The 27,166-nt window shown below is 61.1% G+C and overlaps 1 protein-coding gene across 10 annotated transcripts; it reads left to right on the top strand.

Annotated features, from left to right (window-relative positions):
* The first annotated feature begins 365 nt into the window (after window positions 1-365).
* On the top strand, window positions 366-26,825 carry CIC (capicua transcriptional repressor). 10 transcript variants are annotated; one of them, XM_074314239.1, is made up of 21 exons: window positions 1,149-1,301; window positions 3,740-6,538; window positions 17,975-18,124; window positions 18,208-18,442; window positions 18,523-18,652; window positions 18,746-18,928; window positions 19,009-19,174; window positions 20,015-20,217; window positions 20,313-20,538; window positions 20,944-21,047; window positions 21,280-22,504; window positions 22,587-22,774; window positions 23,137-23,258; window positions 23,357-23,523; window positions 23,625-23,921; window positions 24,258-24,343; window positions 24,587-24,840; window positions 24,939-25,093; window positions 25,168-25,299; window positions 25,612-25,743; window positions 25,840-26,825. In XM_074314239.1, the coding sequence occupies exons 2-21, from the start codon at window positions 3,751-3,753 to the stop codon at window positions 26,205-26,207; spliced, it is 7,311 nt and encodes a 2,436-aa protein (XP_074170340.1). In that variant the 5' UTR covers window positions 1,149-1,301; window positions 3,740-3,750; the 3' UTR covers window positions 26,208-26,825. The 10 variants fall into 10 exon arrangements, with proteins under 10 accessions (XP_019569290.2, XP_074170340.1, XP_074170339.1 ...); XM_074314238.1 differs by having other exon boundaries at window positions 24,021-24,343; window positions 24,942-25,093; XM_019713735.2 differs by having other exon boundaries at window positions 24,018-24,343; window positions 24,942-25,093.
* Window positions 26,826-27,166: the final 341 nt, after the last annotated feature.

The raw sequence follows: 27,166 nt of genomic DNA, 5'->3' as shown, positions 1-27,166 counted from the left end.
TCTCGTGTTCCCGCCCATGCCTAGGAGGGGCTGTCAGAAAACTGCGCCGCCATAAATGTCAAAGTCTTGGAGGAAGGGAGTTGTCTCCAGGGCCCCCAAAACCCAGGCCGCGCGCATTGACTACATTGCAGCGCGCGCCACCCCACACACGCACGTTCTCTCCCCTCCTGGTGGCAACAGGGCTTTCCGCGGGGCCGCGCCAGACTTTCTGAAGCTGTTCATTGGTCGTAGTCCCGGCCACCCGACAGCCAATCAAGCGGGGGAAAGGTGACATCACTCTCTCTCCTTCCCTCCCCACCACCCCAAACTTCCCTACTCCCGGCTACCGGCAGCAACAACCACGTGGGGGAGGGGCAAGAGAGTAGAAGCCGGTGAGGTCATTGCACCGCCCCGGCCGCTGCTGATTGGCCGCGGGGCTCGCGGGTGGAGGTTGGCTGCTCCTAGCACCTCCCTCTCGTGCCGCTACCGCCGCTGCTGAGAGGAGCCACCAGCGACGACAGAGCTAGGAATCCGGGTGAGTCGGGGCCCTGGGTCTAAGATGCTCCTGGTGTCCAGTGAGACTCACGAGAAACTGCCCTTCCCGACTTTTTCTCTTCGCCGGGGTTCTTTGGTGCTCCAGGCACTCTGTCACATGGGAGTTGTAGTCTGCCTTGTACTGTCGACTATGGGCGGGAGACGTAAGAAGACTACCATTCCCAGCAGGAATTGCGACTAGCCGGTCAACAAATGCTCAGGCAACGCCTTCTAAGCCTGCTCATTGGAGAGCCCATCCATTAGCCCCTCCTTCTTGCATTTCATTGGCTACTGTCCCTCACAGAGGCTGGGTTCCGGCCTAGAGTGCAAGGCGACTGGGTACTGTATTTGTCATTCGGCACGAAGACTGCCTGCAATTGGTCAGTGTTGATGTCCATCACTTGCTGTGGGGCAGGGCCCTAGGCAGATCAGACGGTCGTAGGCTCAGGTTGGTGTCGGTCCCAGAGGGAGGCAGGTCTTGGACTTTGGCCCCGCCCCCTAGCGCTGCCGGGTGGGCGCGATTGGTCGTGGCGAGCGTCGCTCGCCGTCAAGAGGCGGAGCTGACCAGGGTGCGAATATCTATTGGTTTAGGACGGCGCCGGTCAGCGGGGTTGTGGCCGCTGATTGGCTGGCTGCTCCAGCTGTTGCAGGTCCATTCACCATTTTGTGTGTTGGAGTAAAAAAAAAAGGGAGAATCGAGAGGGAGAGCCGGAGGGGGGGCGGGGAGGGACCGGACCGGACCGAGCCGGGGCCACGGCCCCCCGCCCCGAAACCCTGCCGAGCCCGAGGTGAGGGACGGGGCCAGGGCTGACACAGCTGGGGGAATTTGGGGTGCTAGGGGCCGAGAGGGGACAGGTGGCAGGGACGGGGAGGGGGTACAGGGGAAAAAAGGTGGGTGGGATGGTGGGAAGCGGGGACAGAGTGGAGGAAGTGGTGGGGAGGAGGGGAGACAGAAGAGGGGTGAGGGGGAGAGGGTGGTGGGCAGAGAATGGGTAACAGGAATGGAGAGGTGACAGGACTAGATCAGGGTGATAGGGAGAGGGAGGGGAAAGAGTTGGAGGGGGTGACAAGGAGAGGTGATGTGGAGAGAAGGTGACAGGTCCAGAGATGGCTGACAGGAGAGTGACTGGGACGAAGAGGTGACAGATAGATGAGGATGACAAGGAGGGGGTGACTGAGGAGGGGGCCTAGGGCCTGTGAGGAGAAAGGCAGAGACAGAGGTGGTGACAGAATGGGAGAGAGAGTAGCAGAGAAGCTGGTGCCAGGAGGGCTGATGGGAGCAGAGGGCCCGAGACCCTGAAGAACCACGGCCTGGGCCAGCCTGGGCTTCAGGAATTGCTGCTCAGATTCTGAGGGGGGTGAGGGCCCACAGGGCCTTGGGTGGGAGTTATCCAGTGAGGAGTGGACAGGAAGAGAGTAGGCCCCAGGGGAAAGAAAGAGGCTTGGCTTCTAGGGTGGAGAAGCTGAGCTGGGCAGCAGGGTCCGGGGTGCCAGGCAGTGCTGTTGTAGGCCCTGGTAGGGTATGCAGAGGTCTGTGTTTGGGCAGGACTGGGGCGGGATTTCAGTCCCCAGGATGGTGCCCCAGCGGGTCAGTGGGGAGAAGGTGGTGGCGGCTGCCCAAACTCCTGGGCACTTGGGTGCCTGCCCCAGTGTGAGACGCCCTGGGCCCTCCAGGCTCTGCCTATGTGGACCCTAGGATTGGCCCAGGGAAGGGGCAGCCTGGAACTGCAGGGTCCACAAGAACAGCAGGCCTCAAGTAGGAGAGCATGAGGTCAGGGGTCCCGTGGGAGCCTGAAACTTGAATCATGGGTGCCTCTGATTGTGTTTGGTTTATGGTCCTGGATCCCCCCCCTCACCCCCCCAGGCTCCCTTTTAGCTTCTCAGGTTCTCTTAGTCACTTCAGAGTAAAGTTTTTTCCCTTTTCTTTTCTCAGGGCAGCTTGAAAGGGGGCGGGCAGTAATGACTGTTCAGGAAGTGGGTGAGGTTGGCTTGCTGGGCTTGTCCTGCTTTCTTTGACCTTTTCCCACTTGCCCCCACCTGGAGTCGGGGGGCATATTTGGGGGTAAGAGGGACCCTCAGCCGCCCTGCCAGTGCTAGCCCAGCCAGGCCAGCCAGGGCGGGGATGCATGCAGGCCAGAAGAGGGGGGGCTGGGCTTGTGGGTATCACGCTGGGTGCTATGGGGGGAGGGGCAGGCTCCTATCCAGTGGGACAGTGAAACCCTGCGGTGTAGCTCTGTGTCCCACTGTGTGATGACGTGTGTGCTTGTGTGTGTATGTGTGTGTGTGTGTGTGCATGCGCGTGCGTGCGCTCATGCACTGCCCTGTGGCAGCGCTGGGTATGAGCCCTTGCCCCAGACGTGCCCCTGCCTGCTCCCTGCCAGGATCTGGGAAGAGGGCTCTACCTGGCAGGCCCTGGGTGCAGAGCAGGGCCGTCCCTCGGGACTCGCAGCTGCCCACTCCTTCCCACAATGCCTGGCCATGCCAGGCTGCTCAGAGGGGTGGGGTGGGGGAGGTGGAGAGAGGCTCACATCACAGCCCAGTCATGTCCCTTTCTGTGACTGTGCTTGTGCATATGTGTGTGTGTGAGTGCGTGTTCTTGTGCTCTCTGGACGGTGACAGTGCAAGGAAGCGTGCTCTCTGGATCACGTGACATGTGCACACTGAGATGGTCAGGAGCACAGATTCTGCAGCCAGATTGCCTGGGTTCAGACCCTAGCTCTGTGTTTCCTAGCTAGCGAGTTTGGACTAGACAAATTTGGATGAGTTGCTTGAGCTTTCTGTGCCTCGGTTTCCTCAAGTGTGAAATGGGACTGCTAGTAGCTCTTGCCCTCTTAGGGCTGTTGTGAGGATGGAATGGGTTAATAAAGGCAAGTTTAGCCCAGGGGTGGCACAAAGTGAGTGCTACATAGGCATGAACCGTTACTGCTTCTTGCATCCCGTTGGGGCAATCAGAGTGTGTGTACGCCTGCTGTGTCCTCTGCAGAGGGAGCAGATGTATGTGAATGTTCCTGAGGAGCCAGAGTGAATAGCTCAGGGGACATGGGTGCCACTCTGTGTCTGGGTGCTAGCCAGGGGCACACTATGCGTTAGGACAGCCAGGAAGGAAGCCTCGGGGATCATGGAATTGAGGCGGGGGGCCTCAGTGAGTGGGAAGTCTTGGGGGATGCTGGTTTGGGGGATTCCTGAGTTGTGCCCAGTGACCCCCGTGTGCCCTCCCACCCTGCAGGTGGACAAAAGATGAAGCCAATGAAGAAGGCGTGTGCTGGCCTCTCAGGTCCTGGCAGCGGAGGCAAGTCCCCCCCAGCTACCAGGGCCAAGGCCCTGAGGCGGCGAGGGGTTGGGGAGGACGACCAGCCAGAGGAGGAGGATGACGAGGTACAGCAGCAGCCCGGCCCAGAAGAGGCTGAGGAGGGTGAGGAGGAAGAGGCCGAGAGGGGCCCCGGGGAAGAGGGGGTCTCCCTGGAGCTGCGCCCCGATGACCCGGCTCCAGGCCCAGCTGAAGACCCCAAGGCAGAGGGGGAGGCAGGCCGCTGGGAGCCCCCACTCAGCCGAAAGACAGCCACCTTCAAGTCACGCGCGCCCAAGAAGAAGTACGTGGAGGAGCATGGGGCCGGCAGTGGCAGTGGGGGGGCAGCTACGGCCCCTGAAGAGCGGGCGCGGACCCCCGAGGAAGCTGGCGCCCTGGGGGTTCCTCCGCGGCCACCCACCTCCACCCGCTCCTCCTCCACTGACACAGCCAGTGAGCACTCAGCTGACCTGGAGGATGAGCCGGCCGAACCTTGTGGGCCAGGCCCCTGGCCCCCAGGTGGCACCAGTGGTGGCTATGACCTGCGGCAGCTGCGGTCCCAGAGGGTGCTGGCGCGGCGTGGGGATGGCCTCTTCCTGCCGGCTGTGGTGCGCCAGGTGCGCCGAAGCCAGGACTTGGGCGTGCAGTTCCCTGGAGACCGGGCCCTGACTTTCTACGAGGGGTCACCTGGTGGTGGCGTGGATGTGGTTTTGGATGCCACGCCGCCACCAGGTGCACTGGTGGTGGGCACGGCCGTCTGTACCTGTGTGGAGCCTGGTGTGGCTGCCTACCGTGAGGGTGTGGTGGTGGAGGTGGCCACCAAGCCAGCCGCCTACAAAGTGCGCCTCAGCCCTGGCCTCGGCTCCCAGCCCGGCCCACCAGCCACCCTCCCACAGCCTCCGCAGCTGCCACACCGTGAGCCGGAGGAGGCCGTGTGGGTGGCCCGCTCCAGCCTGCGCCTGCTGCGGCCCCCATGGGAACCTGAGGCCCTGCTGAGGAAGCCCCCCACGGGCCCCGAGGAGGAGCAGGCTAAGCCAGGGGCCACCCTGCCACCCTGCCCAGCTGCCCTGGACCCCAAGCAGCCTGAGGATGCTGAGGTCTCCAAGATCAGCTTTGGTGGCAACCTGGGGGCTTGCGACGAGGGCGAGGAGAAGCACCCGCCAGCCCTGGGCACCCCGGCCCTGCTCCCACTGCCCCCGCCTCAGCTCCTGTCACCACCACCCAAGTCCCCAGCCTTCGCAGGCCCAGGCCGCCCTGGTGAGCAGCCCTCGCCCTGCCAGGAGGGGAGCCAGGGCGGCAGCCGTAGCAGCAGTGTGGCCTCTCTGGAGAAGGGGGCTGCACCAGCTGCCCGTGCCCGCACACCTCTCACAGCCGCCCAGCAGAAGTACAAGAAGGGTGACGTGGTCTGCACACCCAACGGGATCCGCAAGAAATTCAACGGCAAGCAGTGGCGGAGGCTGTGCTCCCGAGACGGCTGCATGAAAGAGTCGCAGAGGCGGGGCTACTGCTCACGCCACCTGTCCATGCGAACCAAGGAGATGGAGGGACTGGCAGATAGTGGCCCGGGTGGGGCCGGGCGGCCGGCAGGCGTGGCAGCCCGTGAGGGCAGCACCGAGTTCGACTGGGGTGATGAGACCTCGAGGGACAGCGAGGCCAGCAGTGTGGCAGCTCGCGGAGACTCCCGCCCACGCCTGGTGGCCCCTGCTGACTTGTCACGCTTTGAGTTTGACGAGTGTGAGGCGGCCGTGATGCTGGTGTCCCTGGGCAGCTCCCGCTCAGGCACGCCCTCCTTCTCCCCGGTCTCCACACAGTCTCCCTTCTCACCCGCGCCATCACCCTCACCCTCACCGCTCTTCGGCTTCCGTCCCGCCAACTTCAGCCCCATTAATGCCTCACCGGTCATCCAACGCACTGCTGTTCGCAGTCGCCACCTGAGCGCCAGCACCCCTAAGGCAGGCGTGCTGACGCCACCAGACCTAGGTCCCCACCCGCCGCCGCCTGGCCCCCGAGAACGCCATTCTTCTGGCATCCTACCCACCTTCCAGACCAACCTGACCTTCACCGTGCCCATCAGCCCTGGGCGGCGCAAGACAGAGCTGCTGCCTCACCCAGGGGCACTGGGAGCCACTGGTGCAGGGGGCGGAGCAGCTGCCCCAGACTTTCCCAAGAACGACAGCCTAGACTCTGGTGTGGACTCGGTGTCCCACACACCTACACCCTCCACACCGGCTGGCTTCCGAGCAGTGTCACCTGCTGTGCCCTTCTCTCGCTCCCGCCAGCCCTCACCGTTGCTGCTGTTGCCCCCACCTGCTGGCCTGACCTCGGATCCTGGGCCCTCCGTGCGCAGGGTGCCTGCTGTGCAGCGGGACTCGCCTGTCATTGTCCGCAATCCCGATGTGCCACTGCCTTCTAAATTTCCTGGGGAGGTTGGCACTGCCGGGGAGGTGCGGGCCTCAGGACCTGGACGGGGCTGCCGAGAGACCCCAGTGCCCCCCGGGGTGTCCAGTGGGAAGCCAGGCCTGCCCCCACCTCTGCCGGCTCCCGTGCCCATCACCGTGCCTCCGGCCGCGCCGAGTGCTGTGGCCCAGCCGATGCCCACATTTGGCCTGGCTTCCTCGCCCTTCCAGCCAGTGGCCTTCCACCCCTCACCCGCTGCCCTGTTGCCCGTCCTGGTGCCCAGCAGCTACACCAGCCATCCTGCCCCCAAGAAGGAAGTCATCATGGGCCGGCCTGGGACAGGTAAGAGGGGAGGGTGGATGAGCTGCGCGAGGGCTCATTTTGAACAGGGCCTCTTGATAACTGGCTCTCAAGATGGGAGCTCAAGGGGAATCTGGTCTCCTCTCTGCACAGATGTTCAAGTGGGAATTCACATGTCAGGCAAGGGAGTGTTTTGGGAGGCTCCGAGCGGTGTTTCCAGAGGCCTCCTGTTGGGAATGCACTCTGGATGGGTTCGTCAGTCATGGAACCACTCCTGAGTCGTGCTGTTGGGGTTACAGAGGATAATCGTGATGACAGCTCCCATATCTGGAGGCTGGCAGGGGCGTCCCTACGATAAGCGCTGCATGTGGGTTATCTTGCCGAACCCTAACACCCACCCCATGATGCAGCACTCAAAACATACGGGCCCTGCTCTAAACGCTTTTCAACTATTAGCACCTTTAGGCGCCACAATAGCCCTAACAGGTGGGTGCTATGATTATGCTCCTTCAGAGGAAAACGAGGTCAGGTTAGTAACTTGCCCAGGGTCACGTGGCTAGTCAATCCTAGAGCCAGCCTTCAGACCCAGGGAGGCTAGGCCATAGTGCTGTTTATAGATGGGAGACTGAGGCTTTCAGAGGTTCTTCTGCCGGGAGGTGTCAGGACCAGGACTGGAGTCCTCGTCTTCACCATGGACCCAGTAAACATCACAGGTGGCAGTCAGTGCCCTGGAAGAGAGCTGGGGGTGTGCTGGGCGCTGTGCCCTGGTTTCAGTCCAGGTGTGAATCTAGTCTGGCTGCCCTCAGGACAGGGCGTGTAGGCCAAGAGTTGAAGGATGAGTTAGAACGAGCAACCATGGCATGGAAGGGCCTCTTGGAGGCCAATGAGAAGGTAGCTCCAAGGCTGTAAGGAGCACAGCTGTGGAAAGCCAGTGTAGTGTGGCTGGAGGGCTGAGGCCAGGGGCGGGGAGAGGGGCATTTCTGAGATGGTGCTGGAGAGCCAGGGTCCCAGGCAGGCTGGGCCTTGTCAGAGCAACTCTCAGGGAGGGTGACAGACCCGTCACTGGCCTCTTCCTTAGCATCTTTTTCTTACTTACTTATTTGTTCATCTACTGTTGACTGAGGGCCCTTTCTGTGCCTGGCCCTGTGCTGGTTGGTGCTGAGGACACCTCCCAAGGCTCACGGTCCTTGGCATAGACAGATCTGTTCCCAAACAGTGGCTGCCCAGAGTGGTCAGGGTTGTGATGGGGGAAGATCATGAGGCTGTGGGAAGTCAGGGAGGGCTTCTTGGAGAAGGGGCCAAGGGCCTCGAAGTGAGTCCTAAAGGGTGTGCAGAAGGGAGCCTGGCAAGGCCAACAGGAGAACCTTTAGGCAGAGGGAAGAGTTTATGCAAAGGCCTTGAGGCGAAAGCAAGTATTTGAAGGAAGGTGAATCTGCAGAGACAAGGGCTGTAGATGGTGGGTGAGTGATGGAATGTGCGACTGTGTTAGTGAGCGAGGGTCATATCATAGAGGGCCCTTATGAGATCTGTGATCTTGATCCTGAGGACACTAGGGAGCCATGGAAGGTTTTGAGCCAATCTGACCACAGTTATACTAGAGGCAGGGAGACAAGGGAGGAAAGAGCTGCTATGGCTCGGGCTGGGGCAGAGGCCAATGTAGGAAGGAGTCCAGACACTGCCCTCACGCAGCTCCAGTCCAGAGCCAGGGCACAGGGACACAGGGGCTCCGCTTGCCCCTCATATTCATATACTGAGGTTGTGAGCTATTTTAGCCCCACCCCTAACAGTTTTTACATTTGTTACTGTAGTTATGAGCAAAATTCCAAAGAAGTGGACACAGCAGGGATTTTTGTCCTTAGGCAGATAAAGAAACTGAAACAGGACTCTGACCACCCCCTCACCCCCCACCCTCCACAAGCCTACAGCCCCAGAGATTGCCCTCATACATAGCGTCATCTCACATGACCCTGACTGCTGCCCTATGGGGAGGGAATGGCACTGATGCAGGTAGCCTGAGGCCTACTGGGGTAAGCCCATTTTCCAGATGAGGAAAAATGAGGCCCTGTCAGAACAAGAGCCACCCAGCCAGGGACGGGCAGGATTGCACCTTGAAACAGGTCTCCCAATTTCCAGATCACAGGACTCTCACTACCAGAACTTACAGTAATAATAATTTACTGAGCACCACCCATGCGTGTGCCTGGCTCACTGCTCAGTAAGTGCTGACTATTTACTCACTGAATCCTCCTCACAACCTCTCAGGAGGTCAGCATGCTTATTATTTCCAGCAGACAGAGGAGGAAACTGCAGCCCAAGAGGTTCAGTGACTTGCCCAAGCTCACCCAGCTAGGATAAGGAAGAGGTAGGATTTGAACCCAGGTTGTCTGGCTCCAGAGCCCAAGCTCTTAAGGACTCTCAATAATGATTTAAAAAAATAATAATAGTAATCACTCTTTATTGAGCATCTGCCATCTGCCCAGCCTCAGGCGTGGGGCCATCTCATCAGATCCACCCGATGCTGTGAAGGAGGAATTCCCAGCCCTGTTGTCAAGGGGAGATCTGAGGTTCAGTGAAGGGAGGCCCCTTGCTGGAGGCTGCCTGGTCGTCAGAACTTGTCCAGTGCCTGTCCTGGCGGTTCTGAGCCGCGCCTCCCTGACAACACCCATGCTGAGGTATCCAGGTTGCCCTCAGGTTCCCAGCCAGCAGGCCCTTTTGTTCTTTTCCCAAAGGCCTCCCTAAACCCTTGGGAGGTAGGCACCTTGGGGCCTTCTTTCTCTGAGGCCTAGATAGGGCAGATGGTACCTGGTGGCAAAGTGAAGGTGTAGTCCTGGACCCTTCTGCCTGTCCATACCAGGGCCTGACTCTTGCTCAGGGTAGCAGGTGTGAGGGGGTGGCCCAGGGCAGGCTGCCTGCTCCTGCCCCCCCACCAGGCATTTGCTTCCGCTGGGGGACGTGCCGGGGCAGGCGGATGGCATTCTCCACATTCTGTGCATGGCCAGGCCAGCCAGCTGCCATTGCCACCTCCCTCTGACTCTTCCCGCCTGCTCCCCAGGAGAGGAAGCCGCCCCACGGCCTGCAGCCCCAGCCCAGGAGGCCAGATGTCTCAGTCTCATTCCTGGCACGGCTTCCATTCCAGCTCCCAGTGTTCGCCTGGCTTCCCTGTATTGACAGGCAGTGCCCCTTCTCTTGGGCCTGTCTGCCCATCTACCTCTCTTTGAGCCACTGTATGTCTACCTGTCTCTCCCATGGGTTCCTACGTCTGTCTCTGTCTAGGTTTTCATTTTTGGGGCTCTCCGACTCTCTCTTTGGACTTCTGTCTGACTCTCTGTGAGTCTGGCTTTCTGGACCTTCCTCAGTTGGTTTTTCCCTAGACAGTCGTTGTCTGAGCTTTCATCCCACACTCCTTCTGGTTTGGCCCTGTCTTGGGATTCTTTGTCTCTGGGCCAGCTTTGGCCTTTCCCCTGGCCCCCCTCTTCCCACTCTTTAGACAGACTTCCTGCCCACCCTGTGCACATCAGGTGCTCTGTTCCTTAAGCACCAGGTCCTCTACTCCCTTCTTGGGGAGTGTTGGGAGGTTGTCCAGGCCTGGGAGCCCTCTCTTGCTCCTTGACAAATGAACTGCCTACTGGTGTCCCTGAACACTGCTGAGAGGTGTCAGGAGCCATCTGCAGACCAATCCACATCCAAGCACCTGTTCCCAAGATAGGCAGGAAGGCGGGGGTTGTGCAGGTCCAACTAGGAGATCCGGCTGTGGGAGAGCAGTAGAACAGCTCCTGTGCCCACCCACCTGCTAGAGGGCATGACCCAGATCACCCTACATCCCCCTCCCCACCTTTCAGGAGACAAATTTGGTGCCAGCTCCATTTAACTGAGCCCGGCATATGATCCATACCAATGTGTAGGACCTCAGAGACCAGGCAGTGCCCACCAACTATTCTTGGGCAGGTGGGGAAACACGCCCAAAGAGGGGCTGAGAGTCTCCTGATTTCCCAAATCCAGATTCTGCCCACCAGAATTTCCGTTTTGTCTCAGTGAACTCCATCTCTACCACCAGAAGTCCCTTCTCATCCCTTCACCAGACCCAGGATGAAGTCCTGGGGTAAGTGGGTGGGGAAGGCAGATGTGGCTGCAGGCACAGGCAAGGACGACAGAGGGAGGTACAGAGTCTGGGGAAGCCACAGGACAGAGACAACGCTGTGGCTCAATGTGGGGTGATGAGGGAGGTTAAGGAAGGCTTCTCAGTGAAGGTGACATTTAAATTTAAGCAGGAGGAATGAGTAGGTTTCAGGGTAGTGAAAGAAAGGGAACGGCGATCCAGGCCGCGGCGGCCACGGGAGCAAAGGCCAGAAGGGTGAAAGTGCATAACCTCTGAGTGGCTAGTTGAGGCTGAAGCTGACACTAGAGCCTAGGTTTGGCAGAAGGGTGCCAAGAAGGACAGGTCCAGCCAGGCCAGGGTTGAATGCCTTCCCATGAAGAACCAAGAAGGGGTTTAGAGCAGGGGAGGGAAAAGGTTGGATCTGGGTGTCCAAGATCCCCGGGGACTGCCCTGGAAAGGAAGAAGGCCTAGGTTGGGAAGGAGACGACGACTTGGGGGGAGGCGTTTGGGAGGTAGCAGGAGTGAATCTTGGAGACTTCGTGGAAGAGCCCACTGCATAGGCGTTGCGAGGGGTCAGGCTGCCTCCTGGCGGTGGCGTGCGGCGGGGCGGCTGGTGCGCGCATGCGCAGCGGCGGGGGTAGGGGGCGCGGCGGCACAGAGCGCCCGGCGCCCCGGCATTAATGGCTCCATTAGTGGCCGGGAGGGAGGCGCATTAGCGGCTGCGACGGCGTCTGGCTCCCATTACCACCGGCGGCAGCGGCTGCACCGCAGGCGGCTGGACCGTAGCCCGCCGCGCCGCCTCCTCCGCCCGCACCCCGTCCCCTGTTCCCGCTTCCCACCGGGGCCTAGGCCAGGGAACCCTCATCTCCATGTCGGCGGAAAAGCTGGTTGTGAAGCCAGGCAGACCTGAGTTCATAGTCCAACCGTGCTACCTCCCGACTGACTGCAAGATCCTACACCCGTCTGAGTAGCGGGAAAACAGCGGACCGAGGGCTTTGTAAATCTGGACGGGCACCCCTTGAGGGCCGCGCCCAGCCCCCGCCGACGCCGTGGGGCGCAGGTTCCCGCGCCCCAGGGGTAGGCCCCCAGCGTCGGGCCTCGGTCCTTCTTATTGGCTATCGTCACGCCCGCCGGTGCCGATTGGTGGAGACCCGCTCCCCCGTCTGTGCACCATTAACCCCTGCGTGGCTGTGCCCTGGAGCTGGGTGGGGTCCCCCCTCCCGCCGACAGTTCGGGTGCCAGCTGGCCCGCTCCCCGCCGCGGCCCGCGTGGGTGTCAGGCCGGCCGGGTGCCTGCCCGCCCTCCCAGCACAAAGCGGCTTTGTGGGGCCCGTCGGGGGCTGGCGGAGGGCCAGGCGGCGAGTGGAAAATCTCGTAAGCGCGGGAGGGGAGGAGAACGCAGGGCGGCGCCCCCTCCTCCGCCCGGGCTGTGGCGCCTCCCTCAGCCCGCGCCCACCAGCCTTCCCAGCCTGGCGCCTGTGTATACTGCTTCCCCCCCCCCCCCGCCCCCCGCCTTTTCCCACCCCCAAACCCACATCCCGAGCTCCATCCTATCCCGCCCATCTCCCAATCCCTGGAGACCCTCCCCCACACCTCTCGCTTGCCTCTCTTTCCCTCTTGGTCCCCTTGCCTACCCCAGCCCCACTCGCACTGACTCACCCTGGCGCTATTTTTAGGCCCCCATCCCTCCCGAGCCGCACCAGCCCAATCCTGGGCTCGTTCCCCAGGCAACCCTGGCCCTAGCCGATGCCGCCCGGAGTGGGTGGGTGGGTGGGTGTCTATGTAGGGAGCGGGTGAGGGGATCTGGGGACATCGGGGTGGTGAGCCTAGGTGGTGTCCTGGACAAAGTGGTGAGCCTTGGGAGGCGGGGGCGGGGTGCCCTCCGGGCTCAATAAACGGGCCGTGAGTTCCGAGCGTGTCTGACTGTCCCTCAGTCTGTCAGCATCCCTGGCTGTTTGCCCCAGGCCTCTGGGCAGGCCTCGGCCTGTGCCGCCCTGGGTGGCAGTTGGTGTCTCCGTCTGGGCTCCCTGACCCCAGGCTGTGGTGGGGTGGTGCTGTGGGGACTTTTTAGGGCCAAACCTTTTGTGGAGTTGGTTATGGAGTGGTACAGGGGGTGGCTGCACTATAGTTCTGCTTAGTACCTGCCTTGAGTGAAGGATGGTGTTGCACCCCCTCTCAGATTGGGCTGGGGCCCTGGTTTGGGGAACCTCAGCATTTTTCAACTAGAGAGGCCCCAGTTAGGTTGGGATGGCTGGAGAGATGGAGCTGTGTACATATAGGACCTGCTCCCTCTTCTCCACTCCTAATCACCCCCACCCAGGGTTCCTCCACTCCAAACAATGGAAGCTAAGTATAGGGCTGGCCCAGTGCCCAGGGCAGAGGGGCCCTTCCTGCCCGGATTCCGGCCCCTCCCTGCCAAGCTGGGCCCCCACTTGGCTGTACCCTCCCCTGTAAGGGGCCTCTTCCCAACCCTCCTATGTGGGCACTGTGTCTTCTACCAGATGTGTAACCCTCCCAGATGTGTGGGGCCTGCTTTCTCTGCTATGCCAGGCCTAGCTTTTTCTCACCCAACAGAAGTGGGGGAACATGGGGCACGGTTCCTCAGAACTCTGTCCCTGGGCTGCACTGCAGTGGGGAAGGGGTTAACTTGCCAATAGGTGACTCACCGGTGGGAAGAGGAGGGGGCAGCGGTGGGGAGATAGCAGCCACATTGATTTCAGCCTTGATTTCTGCCTCACATTGCAGTCCCTGGGGCAGTGAGGTAATGGAGGGTCTGAGTCTGGGGCTGCATACGGAGGAGGGGGCAGTCACTTAATAGTCCCTCTGGTGGCCCCTCCAGGCTCATAGCCAAGTGTCTGGCCCTGCAGTCTCTGGAGGTCAGAAGGCTGCAGACCTCCCCTTCCCCTCTGCTCAGGTTACCCGGTTTTTGCCCCTTTTCCATGCCTTCCCCTCTGTTAGTGGGTGGGGCAGGCTGAGATAAGGGTTTGTCTGCTCCTGTGTCTGACCCCACCTGTGTGGGAGCCCTGGCTTGGTCCAACTGAGCCTCTACAACCTTTACCTGCCCAGGTGTGACCCCAGGCCTTTGCCTCTACTGGGTGTGGCCCCAGGGTACCCCTTGGGTGATCCAAAGCCTCTGCATTTCTGCCTCTTGGGCCTCAGACCCTTGCCTGTGTCTCTGTGTGTGCCCTCTGACCTTTCTGTAGTTAACCAGTCTCTCTGTATCATTGTCTAACCATATTCCTGGACCTCTGTTTGGGAGTCTGCCTGTGTCTACCCAGAGTTTAAATTTTCAGTAGTGGGAAGAGCACTTGAGTTGGAGCACTGGGCTGTTATGTTTGGCTGCGTGATCTTGCACAATTCAATTTCTCTGAGCCTCATTTTCTCATCTGAACAATGGGCATAATAGTGTTCCTCCCTCGTGGCTGTGAGGATTCAGTGAACAAGGTAATACATATGAGCTCCCAGCACTGCAGCCTCAATGTTAGTTTCCTTCTGCCTCACCCTTTTCTGGAAATAGTGGCTCCCAGCCTAGGGTGGTAGGGCCAGCCCATAGTGGTGTTCTATGGTCCCGTGCCTTACACTGTGAGGTAGAGGGTCCTGGGTGGCTGCTGACTGTTAGGCAGAGTAGCTGAATAACGATGAATGGCCATGACCTTCTGCACACCTGAAGGGCCAGGGTACTGAGGTAGTTAGTGCTCAGCAGGGTAAGTTTGTATAGTTTGTGGGGACACTCTGATGATGTCTATGAGAGTTAACCTGTATTGGGGATGGGAGTGCCAGGAAGGCCATGTGAGAGTGTGTGAAGAATAAAGAGTATGTGTGGTTGTGTGGGAGGGATATTGGGTGTGTGTGATGGACTGTGAAGAGGTGTGCAGGATCATTGTTTGATATGTTGTATGTTTTTGCATGATTCATGTGGGCCAGTGAATGTGTGATGAGGATATGCGTTGGTGACACATGTATGACAAGGCATGCATGAAATGGTTCATGGGAAGATGGGTGAGAATGAGTGTATGATGGTGGGTGTGGAGCGATGGACTGTGAGTGTGGGAGGTAGGACATATATGTGAGCAGGTATTCAAGGTTTGTGACATCGTGTGTGATAGTGAATACAAGACCAAAGGTACATGTGATCGTGGGGTGTGTATGAAATAATGGGTGTGGCAGGAAAGTCTTGTCTATGAGGGGTGTGTATGTGTGTGTGTGTGTGTGTGTGTGTGTGTGCGCGCGCGCGCGCGCGCTGGTGTGAGAGTTGGTTTGAGGGCTCACGGATGACTCCCAACCCTACGTGCAGTTCGTCTGCCCTGCGGGGCCTTGCTCGCCCACGCGGGCTGAGCCGCGTGTGAGCGTGTTCCTCGCGCCTACTGGACACACGGCACTACACACAACCCCGGGGCCTCCGCACCGCGGCGCCTTGAACCGCCGCCCCCCTGGCTCGGCGCCTTTACTGCAGTGCGCTCGCCCTGCCTCCCTCCTCCCGCGGTCCCGCCCGGGCCGGCTAGGGGCCAACCGGAGCCTGCCCCGCCCTGCCCTTATTTGCATATGACTGACGTTCCCCCGGGGCGGCCAATGGGGGTGGGCGCGGCGGGGACTGACCCGCGCGCGGCGGCGGCAGCCAATGGGCTCGCGCGCGGGGGGCCGGGCTTGCGCGGAAGGCCGCGGGGGAAGCGGGGAAAGGGCGGGGGGAGGCGCGGCGGGGGGAGGGGAGCGCGTAGTAGTGGCGGGGCGGGGAGGCGGCGGTGGTTCGGCGCGGGTCTCGCTCGGAGCGCACGGACGCACGCACGCTGGTCCGTCTGTTCGCCCGGGGCCGGCGTTCGACCCGGCGCTGAGCCGCGGGCCCGGGGCCCAGGAAAGCGGGGCGGCGGCGCCGGCAGCCGGGGCGCGCGGGGCCAGAGCCGTTACCCACCGGAGCTGCGAGGGAGGGAGGGAGCAAGCGAGCCAAAGAGCGGGGAAGGGAGGGGGCCGCCCCCGCGCACGCGCGCCGCGCCCCGCCCCACCTGCCCCGCCCGCCCGGCTCGGCGCGGGAGGAGGGAGAAGGAGGGGGCGGCGCCGATGGCCCCCGTGCCGCGCGCCCCGTGACGGCCCCCGCGCGCGCCGGGGGGCGGGGCGGGGCCGGTGCTCTCTGACCTCCCCCGCCCCCCGGGCGGCGGGAGGCAGGCGGCGCTGTGCGCAGGCGCGCCCGGCAAAGACCCCCCGTGTGGGGCAGCCGGAGGGGGGCGGCGGGGGGGGCATGCGGCGACGGCCTCCAGCTCCCCCCGGGCCCGAGCGGCGGCGGCGGTCGAGGAACCGGCGGCGGGCGGAGCGGCGGCGGCCGGTGAGGAGGCGCGAGCCCCGGCCGGTACCCCCCGCGCCGGACCATGTACTCAGCCCACAGGCCCCTGGTGCCCGCGTCCGGCGCGGCCTCCCGTGGCCTCGGCATGTTCGGTCAGTAGTGCCTGGGCTCTGGGACTGCAGGGGTCAAGCTGTCGGGGTGTTAAATGTGGAGTAACGGTGATGGGGGTATAGTGGGAGAATGGTAGAGGCAGAGTGAAGAGGTGATGGGAAAGTTAGATCTCTGCTGTAGTGGTTAGTGACCGCAGTTCAAGTGGTTAGTGACGGCAGGTGGGAGTGTAGCGGAGTGATGGGTGTGGGGAGTAGCTGGGCTAGTCCTGGTATTTAGGTGGTGGGGTGAAAGAGGTCCATTGTCGTTGGACGTGAACGGTGCAGAGTAACTGGCTTGGGGTATGGATTAGAATCCGTGCAGCCTGAGACCTATTGGCCCTAGGTGTGGACTAGGCAGAGGGAAGGGGCTGCTATTGAGTAGCAAGTGGGGTGGGACAGGGCTTGGGAATTGAGTGAGAGCACTGTTTCTTCTGAGTGAACTGAAACCAGTTGTTGGGCTGGGGTGTTTGTGGTGAGCTCTGGGAGAGAGACCCAAGATCCTGGAGGGTGGTGCACTGGGGAGGAATTCAGGAGGGACAGGACCAAAGGACTGTTTCCCCATTGTCTGCTGGGCCTCTTTCCTTCCCAGCAGATGAGGAGGAGGCCCTGATGAGAAAGATCTTTGTGAAGAGAGGGACAGATCCAGGTCCCTGGGGACTGTTATGGGATTTGTGTCCCCAGGACCCCAGGTGTAGGAGAGGGTCATCATAGTGTCTTGAGTCCCCTCCAGTGCTGGCCTCCTTAGTTCTCTCTGGTTGCCTTAACGTCTGCTTTTTTTCTTGTCAGTCCTTTGCAGATTGAGGTCTGGAGGCCAGTGCCTCACAGAGGGCTTCTCTCCTCCAAGCTTCTGAAGGCATGGGGGGAACCCCAGGTCAGAGGAGTCTGGAGCAGGGGGAGGCCTGGAATGATGGAGACCAGGGCTAGGGCGTTTCCCTCCTCCCTTCTCTTTTCATCATCTTCCCCTAGCAGGGGCCTCCTCTACTGGTTCCACTTCCCCCAGGGAGCTGGCAGTGAGCGGGAAGCCCACTGTTAGCCGTGGCCCGCCCCAGGAGTCCAGCCAGCCACCCAGCTCCTGGGGCTAAAGGTGGGACCTCTGGGACCAGCACCTGGTGAGGGAAGTGCCTTCTTGTGCATATCCTCGAGGAAACACCTGGCACTTTTGCCTTCCCTGGGTAGAGACTTGTAACAGTTCTCTCCCATTGTCTCTGCCTTTTCTTTGGAGTTTACCACACCCTCCTCTCTGGGCTTGGGGGCTGGACCAAACCCTAAAGATATGCTCAGGGCTTGAGAGGGAGGGAGGCTAGGAGGCCTCTTCATGGGCAGTCATTCTCTTTGGGGTTAAGGTGAGAGATGCTGGCGACACCTGTGCCCAGCCCAGAAAGGGCAGGTCTGGGTTCTTGTGGCCTCTGGTAAGCAGAAGGAGGCAGGAAGAAAGACCTAAGACCCCAGCCTGTGGGTAATGGAGGGAGGAGGGGAGGGGAGACCAGGCCATCTGCCTCAGGAAAGAAAGGGAGTGTGAAGCCGAGGTGAGGGGTTATGTCAGATGGCAGCATGGGTGCTGGGAACATGGCATGGCTGGGGAAGGGAGGGTCCCCAGGTTTGCTGAAGTCTTAGGGCCTTGGGACTGTGGGATGGCAGTTGAACATGGCCTGATTTGTGACAGGAGCCATTCGTTCCTCTGGCCTGGTCTCTGGTGGCAGGGCTGGTGGAGGTGGGGGAGGGAGTGGGGCGAGAGCACTCTTTCCCTTCCCTGCTTCTGTTTTCTTTTTTATAAACCTAGAAACCTTTCAGGAAGGAGTTTTTCCCAAGTGATGTCGCATGCACAAGCCCAAGAGGCTCAGGGTTAGGGGAAAGGGGTGTAAAGGAGGAGTGGAGCCACCTGATCCAGGGTAGGAAAAAGCTTGGCTTGGGGGTCAAGGCCAAGCTTTCCTGCTGCTCAGCTCAGCTGGCTCCTTCCCACAGTGTGGACAAACGTGGAACCTCGCTCTGTGGCCGTGTTCCCCTGGCACTCCTTAGTCCCCTTCCTGGCCCCCAGCCAGCCTGACCCCTCTGTGCAGCCAAGTGAGGCCCAGCAACCTGCCAGCCACCCAGTGGCCTCCAACCAGAGCAAAGGTGAGGGGTCGGGGGCTGTGGGAAGCCATGGGGACAGGGCTGAGGTGGCCCGAGAGCCCTCTGATCTGCCTTTCTGCCCTCAGAACCTGCTGAGTCAGCGGCTGTTGCTCACGAGCAGCTACCAGGCGGGACTGGAAATGCTGATCCTGGCCGGCCCCCTGGAGCCACATGCCCTGAGAGCCCAGGACCTGGACCCCCCCATGCTTTGGGAGGGGTGGAACCTGGAAAAGGCCCCCCTCCCACCACTGAGGAGGAGGCCCCTGGCCCTCCAGGAGAGCCCCGGCTGGACAGCGAGACAGAGAGTGACCATGACGATGCGTGAGTGCTCTGAGGCTTGGGACTGGGGGGTGGGATCGCCAGAGACATGGCCCTCACTGTCCCTGCCACTCCCTCCACAGCTTCCTCTCTATCATGTCTCCTGAGATCCAGTTGCCTCTGCCGCCTGGGAAACGCCGGACCCAGTCCCTCAGTGCCCTGCCCAAGGAACGAGACTCATCTTCAGAGAAGGATGGACGCAGCCCCAACAAGGTGCCTCATCCCCACCTGTCCCCAGCTCACCCTGTGACCACAAGACTGTCTCCCCAATCCTAAGTGTCCCACTTGGGCCTGTGTCTGCTGTAGCGGGAGAAGGACCATATCCGGCGGCCCATGAATGCCTTCATGATCTTCAGCAAGCGGCACCGGGCCCTGGTCCACCAGCGTCACCCCAACCAGGACAACCGGACCGTCAGTAAGATCCTGGGCGAGTGGTGGTATGCCCTGGGGCCCAAGGAGAAGCAGAAGTACCACGACCTGGCCTTCCAGGTAACACCTCCTCCTCTTGGCCCCTCCCCAGCTTTTCCTGGCAAGGGGGTGAGTAAAAGGGTCCCCCTGCCCCCTGCCAGGTGAAAGAGGCCCACTTTAAGGCTCACCCCGACTGGAAGTGGTGCAACAAGGACCGGAAGAAGTCTAGCTCAGAGGCCAAGCCCACAAGCCTGGGGCTGGCGGGAGGCCACAAGGAGACCCGGGAGCGGAGCATGTCGGAGACGGGCACCGCTGCTGCCCCTGGAGGTTAGCTCTTTGGCTCTGCTGCCTTGCCATCTCTCTCCCTGAGAGCTGCCGGCGACCCCCTTCCTTGCTCACCCCCTACCCCAGAAGATTCTTTCTGCCCTGTCGTTTTCTTTTGAGGACCCTTATCCACAAAGGAACTGGCACTTGTCTCATGTGAAGGATCCAGGGAGGTCCAGAGAAATAAAATTCTCAATCTCATTACCAACTGCCCCTTACTGAGCATTTACTATGTAGCAGGCATCAAGGAGACTATAATCCCTGGAATTTAAAACCACACTGCGTTTTCAGACCCCATTTTCCAGAGAATAAACAGACTCAGAGAGGCAAAATCGCTTGCTTGAAGTCACAGAAAACTAGTAACTGGCAGAGCCAGCAGTTAAAGCCCAGCTTGGTTGGCTCCAAAGACCACAGTTGGCAGTTCCTCATTGGTGTTTCTATTGACTGAGGGTGGCGCGTGTGCCCAGCACTGTGCTGAGGCGCTTTTCTGGAGCGATCTTGTGGGTTGGTCCACCACTCGGGGTGGGGATGTGATGTGGGAACTGAGGCTCAGACGGGTTAGTGGTTATTAGCTGGCTAATGCCATACAAACCTGTCTCTAGGCATTCTTAATGTCAGAAGGGCTGCCTCCTGGGGAGCAGTGGGCTTGCTCCTTACAGTCCCAGGGGGAGGAACCATTGGGAAGGAGATGCTGGACTGATAGGTGGCATGTCTTTGCTGGGTGGCCCAGGAATTCCAACTTGATTCTGCCCAGTACCTAGAAATACCTGTGGGTGTTTTGGCCAATCCAGGTGCAGATGACAGGCTGCGTGACTGTAGCATTTTTCCTTTTTCACTCTACAGTGTCTTCGGAGCTCCTGTCTGTGGCTGCCCAGACCCTTTTGAGCTCAGACCCCAAGGCTCCGGGGAGCAGCTCCTGTGGGGCAGACCGTCTGCACACAGTCGGGGGCCCTGGCTCAGCCCGCCCTCGAGCCTTTTCCCACAGTGGGGTCCACAGCTTGGATGGCGGAGATGTAGACAGCCAGGCACTACAAGAATTGACTCAGGTCTGGGGTGCAGGACATGGGGGTGGGGGAGACAGGCAGGGAGGGCTTCCCAAGGTGACAGCCCTGGCTAAACTCTCCCTGTACCTGTCCTGCAGATGGTGTCTGGCCCTGCGTCGTACTCTGGCCCGAAGCCTTCTACCCAGTATGGGGCTCCAGCCCCCTTCACAGCTCCTGGGGAGGGAGGTGCCCTGACGGCCAGTGGGCGGCCTCCGTTGTTGCCCACCCGAGCCTCCCGTTCCCAGCGTGCGGCCAGTGAGGACATGACCAGTGATGAGGAACGCATGGTCATCTGTGAGGAGGAAGGGGATGATGATGTCATTGGTGAGCAGTTGCAGGGCCCAGACTCCTGCCCAGGTTTGGAGGGTGGGCAGAGATTGGATCCAGGTTCTCAGGCCCCTGTCTATCCTTTCGCATTTGCGTATGATCTCAGGCATGTTCAGTTCAGGCCTTACTGAGTAAGCCCAGCCCTGCCTTTGGGAAGGAAGCCCCTGGCCAGACAGGAAACCAGGAGGACCCAGGCATGGCGAGGCCATTGGGCACACGCAGTGTTAGGTGCTGTTACCCACATCCTCAGGCAGGTGGGCACATCCCGGGCTGAGGAATAGCCTTCTTGGACAACACTTACTGCGGGCTTGGGGCAGAGCTGAAGCCAAAGCCTGGCATCCAGACTGTTCTCCAGACCTGCACTTGACCCCTTTGCCAATGCTCTTCACTCTGCTCCCTTAGCTGATGATGGCTTTGGCACCACTGACATTGACCTCAAGTGCAAGGAGCGGGTGACCGACAGTGAGAGCGGAGACAGCTCTGGGGAGGACCCAGAGGGCAGCAAGGTGAGGGCTTGGGACTTGGCGCTGTGGTCCCACTCAGCTTCAGGAGGGGGGAAGATCTGTTCTGTGTTTGTTGACAGAGAGAGAGAAAGGCCTGGAGAGGGCGAACTACTTGCCCCATGGAGTATTGGGTCACAGCCTGGATGACTTTTGGCTGGCTTGGCTGCTGGCGGGACGGGGCAAGCAGGATGTGGGTATCCAGGCTCACTGACTCGGTCGTGTCTCTTCCACCCAGAGCTTTGGCCGGAAGGTTTTCTCGCCTGTGATCCGTTCCTCCTTCACCCACTGCCGTCCGTCACTGGACCCTGAGCCCCCAGGGCCCCCAGATCCATCGGCAGCCTTCGGCAAAGGCTACGGGCCCACCCCATCTTCCTCCTCCTCCTCGCCTGCCTCTTCCTCAGCCTCCACCTCCTTCTCAGTGGGCTCAGGGACCTTCAAGGCCCAGGAGTCAGGTCAAGGCAGCACAGCAGGCCCACTACGGCCCCCACTCCCTGGGTCAGGGGGCCCAGTGACACCTTCCAAGTCCACCCGCTTCCTTCCAACAGATCCTACCACCTTCCGGCGTAAAAGACCTGAAAGTGTGGGAGGCCTGGAGCCACCGGGCCCCTCAGTTATTGCAGCGCCTCCTGGTGGGGGAGGTAGTGTCCTGCAGACACTGGTCCTGTCTCCAAACAAGGACGAACGGGAGGGCAGCGGAGGCCGCATACCCTCAGCTCCAGCCCCATCGCTGGCCTATGGGGCCCCAGCAGCCCCCATGTCCCGTCCGGCCGCCACCATGGTCACCAACGTGGTGCGGCCTGTCAGCAGCACTCCTGTGCCCATCGCCTCCAAGCCCTTCCCCACCTCTGGCCGGGCAGAAGCGTCTCCAAATGACACAGCAGGTGCCAGGACTGAAACGGGCACTGGGTCCCGGGCACCTGGGGGCTCCCCGCTGGGCGTCAGCTTAGTATATTCGGACAAGAAGTCGGCAGCAGCCACTTCACCAGCCCCACATTTGGTGGCTGGGCCCCTACTGGGCACTGTGGGGAAGGCTCCTGCCACTGTCACCAACCTGCTGGTGGGCACCCCGGGCTATGGTGCCCCGGCGCCCTCCGCTGTCCAGTTCATTGCCCAGGGTGCCCCTGGTAGTGGGGCCACTGCGGGCTCAGGAGCAGGTGCTGGAAGTGGCCCCAATGGGCCAGTGCCCCTGGGTATTCTACAGCCAGGTGCCCTGGGCAAGGCTGGGGGAATCACCCAGGTGCAGTATATCCTGCCCACGCTGCCCCAGCAGCTTCAAGTGGCGCCTGCCTCAGCACCAGCCCCTGGGACCAAGGCAGCGGCTCCTGGCCCTGCACCTACCACCAGCATCCGTTTCACCTTGCCGCCTGGCACCTCTACCAACGGCAAAGTCCTGGCTGCCACTGCACCCACTCCTGGCATCCCTATCTTGCAGTCCGTACCTTCTGCCCCACCCCCCAAAGGTGAGGCCTGGGCTGGGCAGCGCAAGGAGCGGGACACAGGCCTGTTCCACTCCTTTGTAACCTCCTCTCTCACCTCTTGCAGCCCAGTCGGTTTCTCCTGTGCAGGCCCCGCCCCCAGGTGGCTCAGCCCAGCTGCTGCCTGGGAAGGTACTAGTGCCCCTGGCCACGCCTAGCATGTCAGTTCGGGGTGGTGGGGCCAGCCAGCCACTGCCCCTGGTGAGCCCACCCTTCTCAGTACCTGTGCAGAATGGCGCCCAGCCACCCAGCAAGGTAAGGAAGTCCACCCTCCCTGTGGCCCCATCTGTCCCTCATTCCTCTCCTGGCTATTGGTGTCCATGATTTCTGTCTCCCTTTCCTTTGGTTTCTCTTCCTTTTTCCTGCTTTTTGCTTGTCTGTGGGACTCTCTTGCCATCTTCCCTTCAGCATCTCTGTGCAGCTCAAGTCTGGCTTCAGTGCCTGCAACCTTGTTCCTTCTGTGTGTCTACCACCTTTTGCTGACTTTTTTCACTTTGTTCCAATCCCAAGTTTTCTGCTACTTGTCTTAACTGAGATCCATCCTCCAAGTTCTTGGTCCCCCCTGCCCCTCTCTGGGTCTTCTGCTCACTGTAGCCTGTGGGTGCCCTTGCCCATAGATCATCCAGCTGACTCCGGTGCCTGTGAGCACGCCCAGCGGCCTGGTGCCACCCCTCAGCCCAGCCACGCTCCCCGGGCCCACCTCACAGCCTCAGAAGGTCCTGCTGCCCTCTTCTACCAGGTAATAGCAGCTGAGCCCTCACCTGGAGGACAGCCCAGGAACCGGGGTGGGTAGAGCTGGCGTGCCTCACTCTTCCCCCTTTCCTCTCCCTGTGGCAGAATCACCTATGTGCAGTCAGCAGGTGGGCACACGCTGCCTTTGGGCACCAGCTCTGCATCCAGCCAGGCTGGAACAGTCACATCGTATGGGCCCACAAGCTCGGTAGCCCTAGGCTTCACCTCGCTGGGGCCCAGCGGCCCTGCCTTCGTGCAGCCCCTGCTTTCAGGTGAGGGGCAGCCTGGCAGGCAGTGCTAGGGACCCAGGGTGGGGCTGAGGCAGCCCAGGTCCTAACTTGGGCTCTTGCCTCTCCTGTTTCCTTTTCCATAGGCCAGGCCCCGCTGCTGGCTCCTGGCCAGGTGGGTGTGTCACCTGTGCCCAGCCCCCAGCTGCCTCCTACCTGCGCAGCCCCAGGAGCTCCTGTCATCACAGCGTTTTACCCTGGCAGTCCCGCACCCACATCCTCAGCACCCCTGGCCCAGCCATCCCAGGCCCCTCCAGGCCTGGTCTACACTGTGGCCACCAGCACCACCCCTCCTGCTGCTACGATCCTGCCCAAGGGCCCACCAGCCCCTGCCACTGCCACTGCCACCCCGGCCCCTACCAGCCCTTACCCTAGTGCCACAGGTGGGTGTTGGGCCAACTCAGGGTGGGGTGAGTTGGGGGACCCAGTGGATGGGCTCCAGTCAGGCCTGGCTCAGCAAATGTTCTTCTCCCCACCAGCAGGCTCCATGACCTACAGCTTAGTGGCCCCCAAGGCCCAGCGGCCAACCCCCAAGGCCCCCCAGAAAGTGAAGGCAGCCATTGCCAACATTCCTGTGGGCTCCTTTGAGGCAGGTGCCCCTGGGCGGCCTGGCTCTGCACCCCGGCAGTCCTCGGAGCCTGGCACAGCCCGTGAGACTGCTGCCCCTGAGTCCGAGCTTGAGGGGCAGCCTACAACGCCAGCCCCTCCACCTCCCCCAGAGACGTGGGCTCCCACTGCCCGGAGCAGCCCCCCGCCACCCTTGTCTGCTGAGGAGCGGACCAGCACCAAGGCCCCTGAGACCATGGTGAGTGCCTGGCAGGCCTGGGGGCTCCTGCTGCTGCTGGGCTCTACTCCTTGGCCCACTGCCTGTTTTTCTGTCCTGCCCTTCCCTATACGCCTGTCCAAACTGTGACCCGTCCCTCCTGTTTGTGTGACTGGGCCATCTCCAAGGCTCTGTCTGGGGCAGTCCACATCCATCTCTGTTTCTGGGTTTGGCCCCAGCAAGTCTGAACTCAGTTCCTCCATCTCCTTGCCATCCCCACCCCAGGCCAGCAAATTTCCCAGCTCATCTTCAGATTGGCGCGTCCCTGGGCTGGGCCTGGAGAGCCGTGGGGAGCCTCCCACTCCTCCCAGCCCAGCCCCAGCTCCAGCCCCAGCCCCTGGTAGCAGCAGCAGCAGCAGTGAGGGCAGTAGTGGCAGGGCAGCCGGGGACACTCCTGAGCGCAAGGAGGCGGCTAGTACTGGCAAGAAAGTGAAGGTGCGGCCCCCGCCCCTGAAGAAGACCTTTGACTCTGTGGACAAGTGAGCATGGGCTGGGAGCTGTGGCACAGCCTGTGGGGTTGGTGGCAGAGAGGGTGGCTACAGGCTGGGCAGGGGTGGTGACCCTGCCCGCTCTCCAGCAGGGTCCTGTCTGAGGTAGACTTTGAAGAGCGCTTTGCAGAGCTGCCTGAGTTTCGGCCGGAGGAGGTTCTGCCCTCGCCCACCCTGCAGTCTCTGGCCACCTCGCCCCGGGCCATCCTTGGCTCCTACCGCAAGAAAAGGAAGAACTCCACTGGTAGGCAAACTTGGGACCCCTGGGGTAGGCTGGGGACAGACTGGGGCCACCTCTGAGCCTGCTTGTTTCGCCAGACCTGGACTCGGCCCCTGAGGACCCCACCTCGCCCAAACGCAAGATGAGGAGACGCTCCAGCTGCAGCTCAGAGCCCAACACCCCCAAGAGTGCCAAGTGCGAGGGGGACATCTTCACCTTTGACCGCACAGGTGCCGGTGCCTTGGCGGGTGGGGCTGTGGGGGACCCAGGGCCTGCAAGGGGGGCGTGTCTTGGGAACAGGGTTAGAGATGGGAGAGGTGGGGTGGGTGTTGCTGAGAGAAAGGGACAGCAGGTCAAGGATGGATTCTAGAGTCCAACAGGCCCCCACACTGCCACCACATGATCTTGGGTGGGTCCCCTTTTGGAACCCTGCTGTGAAATAGAATTCAGTGAGGGCTGGGTGGACTCTCAGACACTGGTGTGGGAGTGGGGTGGCCAGGCTTCTGCAGTAGCCTTGACCGTGTTCCCTGCATTGCTCCCAGGTACAGAAGCCGAGGATGTCCTCGGGGAGCTGGAATACGAGAAGGTGCCATACTCGTCACTGCGGCGCACCCTGGACCAGCGCCGGGCCCTGGTCATGCAGCTCTTCCAGGACCACGGCTTCTTTCCATCAGGTAAGCATGTCTTAGAGTCTTGGGGGGCACTTGGACAGGACCTGCCTGCCCATCTCACCCTGCCTTCCCCACCCTCCACCGTCCTTCTGTCCCCAGCCCAGGCCACGGCAGCCTTCCAGGCCCGCTACGCAGACATCTTCCCCTCCAAGGTCTGTCTGCAGTTGAAGATCCGTGAGGTGCGGCAGAAGATTATGCAGGCGGCCACTCCCACGGAGCAGCCCCCGGGAGCCGAGGCGCCCCTCCCTGGACCGCCCCCCACTGGCTCCACTTCCGGCCCTGTCCTCACTCCCAGCCCTGCTGGGGGCCCTGACCCCACCTCACCTGGCTCGGACTCTGGCACAGCCCCAGCTGCCCCACCATTGCCTCCACCCCCAGAGCCAGGGCCCGGACAGCCTGGCTGGGAGGGGGCCCCCCAGCCCTCCCCACCGCCCCCTGGTCCCTCCACAGCTGCCACAGGCAGGTGAGGGGCCCTGAGATCCCAGGACCCACAGTACCCCCCTCAGGACATGGATAGTATATAGGTGGCAGGAATTGGGGGGGCAGGATGGTTACCCCCTCCCCAATAAAGCCATTTCGTCCTTTCGATTTTGGGACGGAATGAGCCTGCTCTTGTCTATCCCTGTCCCCCCACAGCCCCCTCCCTGTGATGGGGGACAGCTGAGAGGAAGCAGGGGCACAGTCTCCCTCCACCGAGCCCCTGTACATAACCTGGAGTGTGTTACCTTCAGACCTTTTCACTTGTACTTTATGCAAAATGGCTCGCGTGAGGGCTGCAAGCGGAGGGTAATGAGGGCCTTGGGCCACAGGGAGGCGTCTGTGGAGTAGGGGGGAGTTCATGCACCCCTTTTTCCCCCAGAGGGGCTGGACTCAGGTTAGTTTGGGGGTGGGGGCTCCTGCACTTTGCCACAGGCATGGGGAGGTTTCTCTCCCCACCCCCCTGCCCTCCCAACTTGGGTTGTACTTTCTAAGAAGGTGATTCCCCTACCCTTGTCCCCATCCCTAGAACAAAACATGTTGATCATGTGCAATATTTCTTACTGTGCCGAGAAGCCGCAATGACGAGATTAAAGCTGTTTAACACACCTGTGTGGCTGCCCACTGTAAAGGGAGAAGGGATGTTGGTTGTACCAGTCCTGCCCCCAGATGGCCATGGAGCTATACATTTTCCCCCCAGTGAGGTGAGGAGAGCAATGCCAGGACCACCCCCTTCCAACATCAGAGGGACCCCATGGGCCCAGGTCCCTGACTTAACTGTGGACAGGGCAGCCCCTCTCCAGGCTTGGTGCTCAGGGAGTCCTGACGCCTACTCGGCCTCTTTCCCAGCCATCCAGCACACCTGGGCTTGGGGAAGGCCTAGCTGTGATGATGCAACAGCTCAGAACTTTGGAAGTTCCAGTTGGACCTGACAGGTCTCAGCCCAGAG

This window comes from Rhinolophus sinicus, linkage group LG11 (genome assembly GCF_036562045.2).
Source record: "Rhinolophus sinicus isolate RSC01 linkage group LG11, ASM3656204v1, whole genome shotgun sequence".
Lineage (NCBI taxonomy): Eukaryota > Metazoa > Chordata > Mammalia > Chiroptera > Rhinolophidae > Rhinolophus > Rhinolophus sinicus.
Note: the sequence above shows the minus strand (reverse complement) of the source record. Positions and strands in the feature narration are given on the sequence as shown.

Excerpts from the sequence above, each read along its gene's own strand:
- CIC (XM_019713731.2), top strand. The coding sequence starts at position 3,751 with ATGAAGCCAATGAAGAAGGCGTGTGCTGGCCTCTCAGGTCCTGGCAGC. Across the intron at positions 23,259-23,356 it reads CTGCTGCCCTCTTCTACCAG|AATCACCTATGTGCAGTCAG; the intron begins GTAATAGCAGCT and ends TCCCTGTGGCAG. Across the intron at positions 25,300-25,611 it reads CTTCACCTTTGACCGCACAG|GTACAGAAGCCGAGGATGTC; the intron begins GTGCCGGTGCCT and ends CATTGCTCCCAG.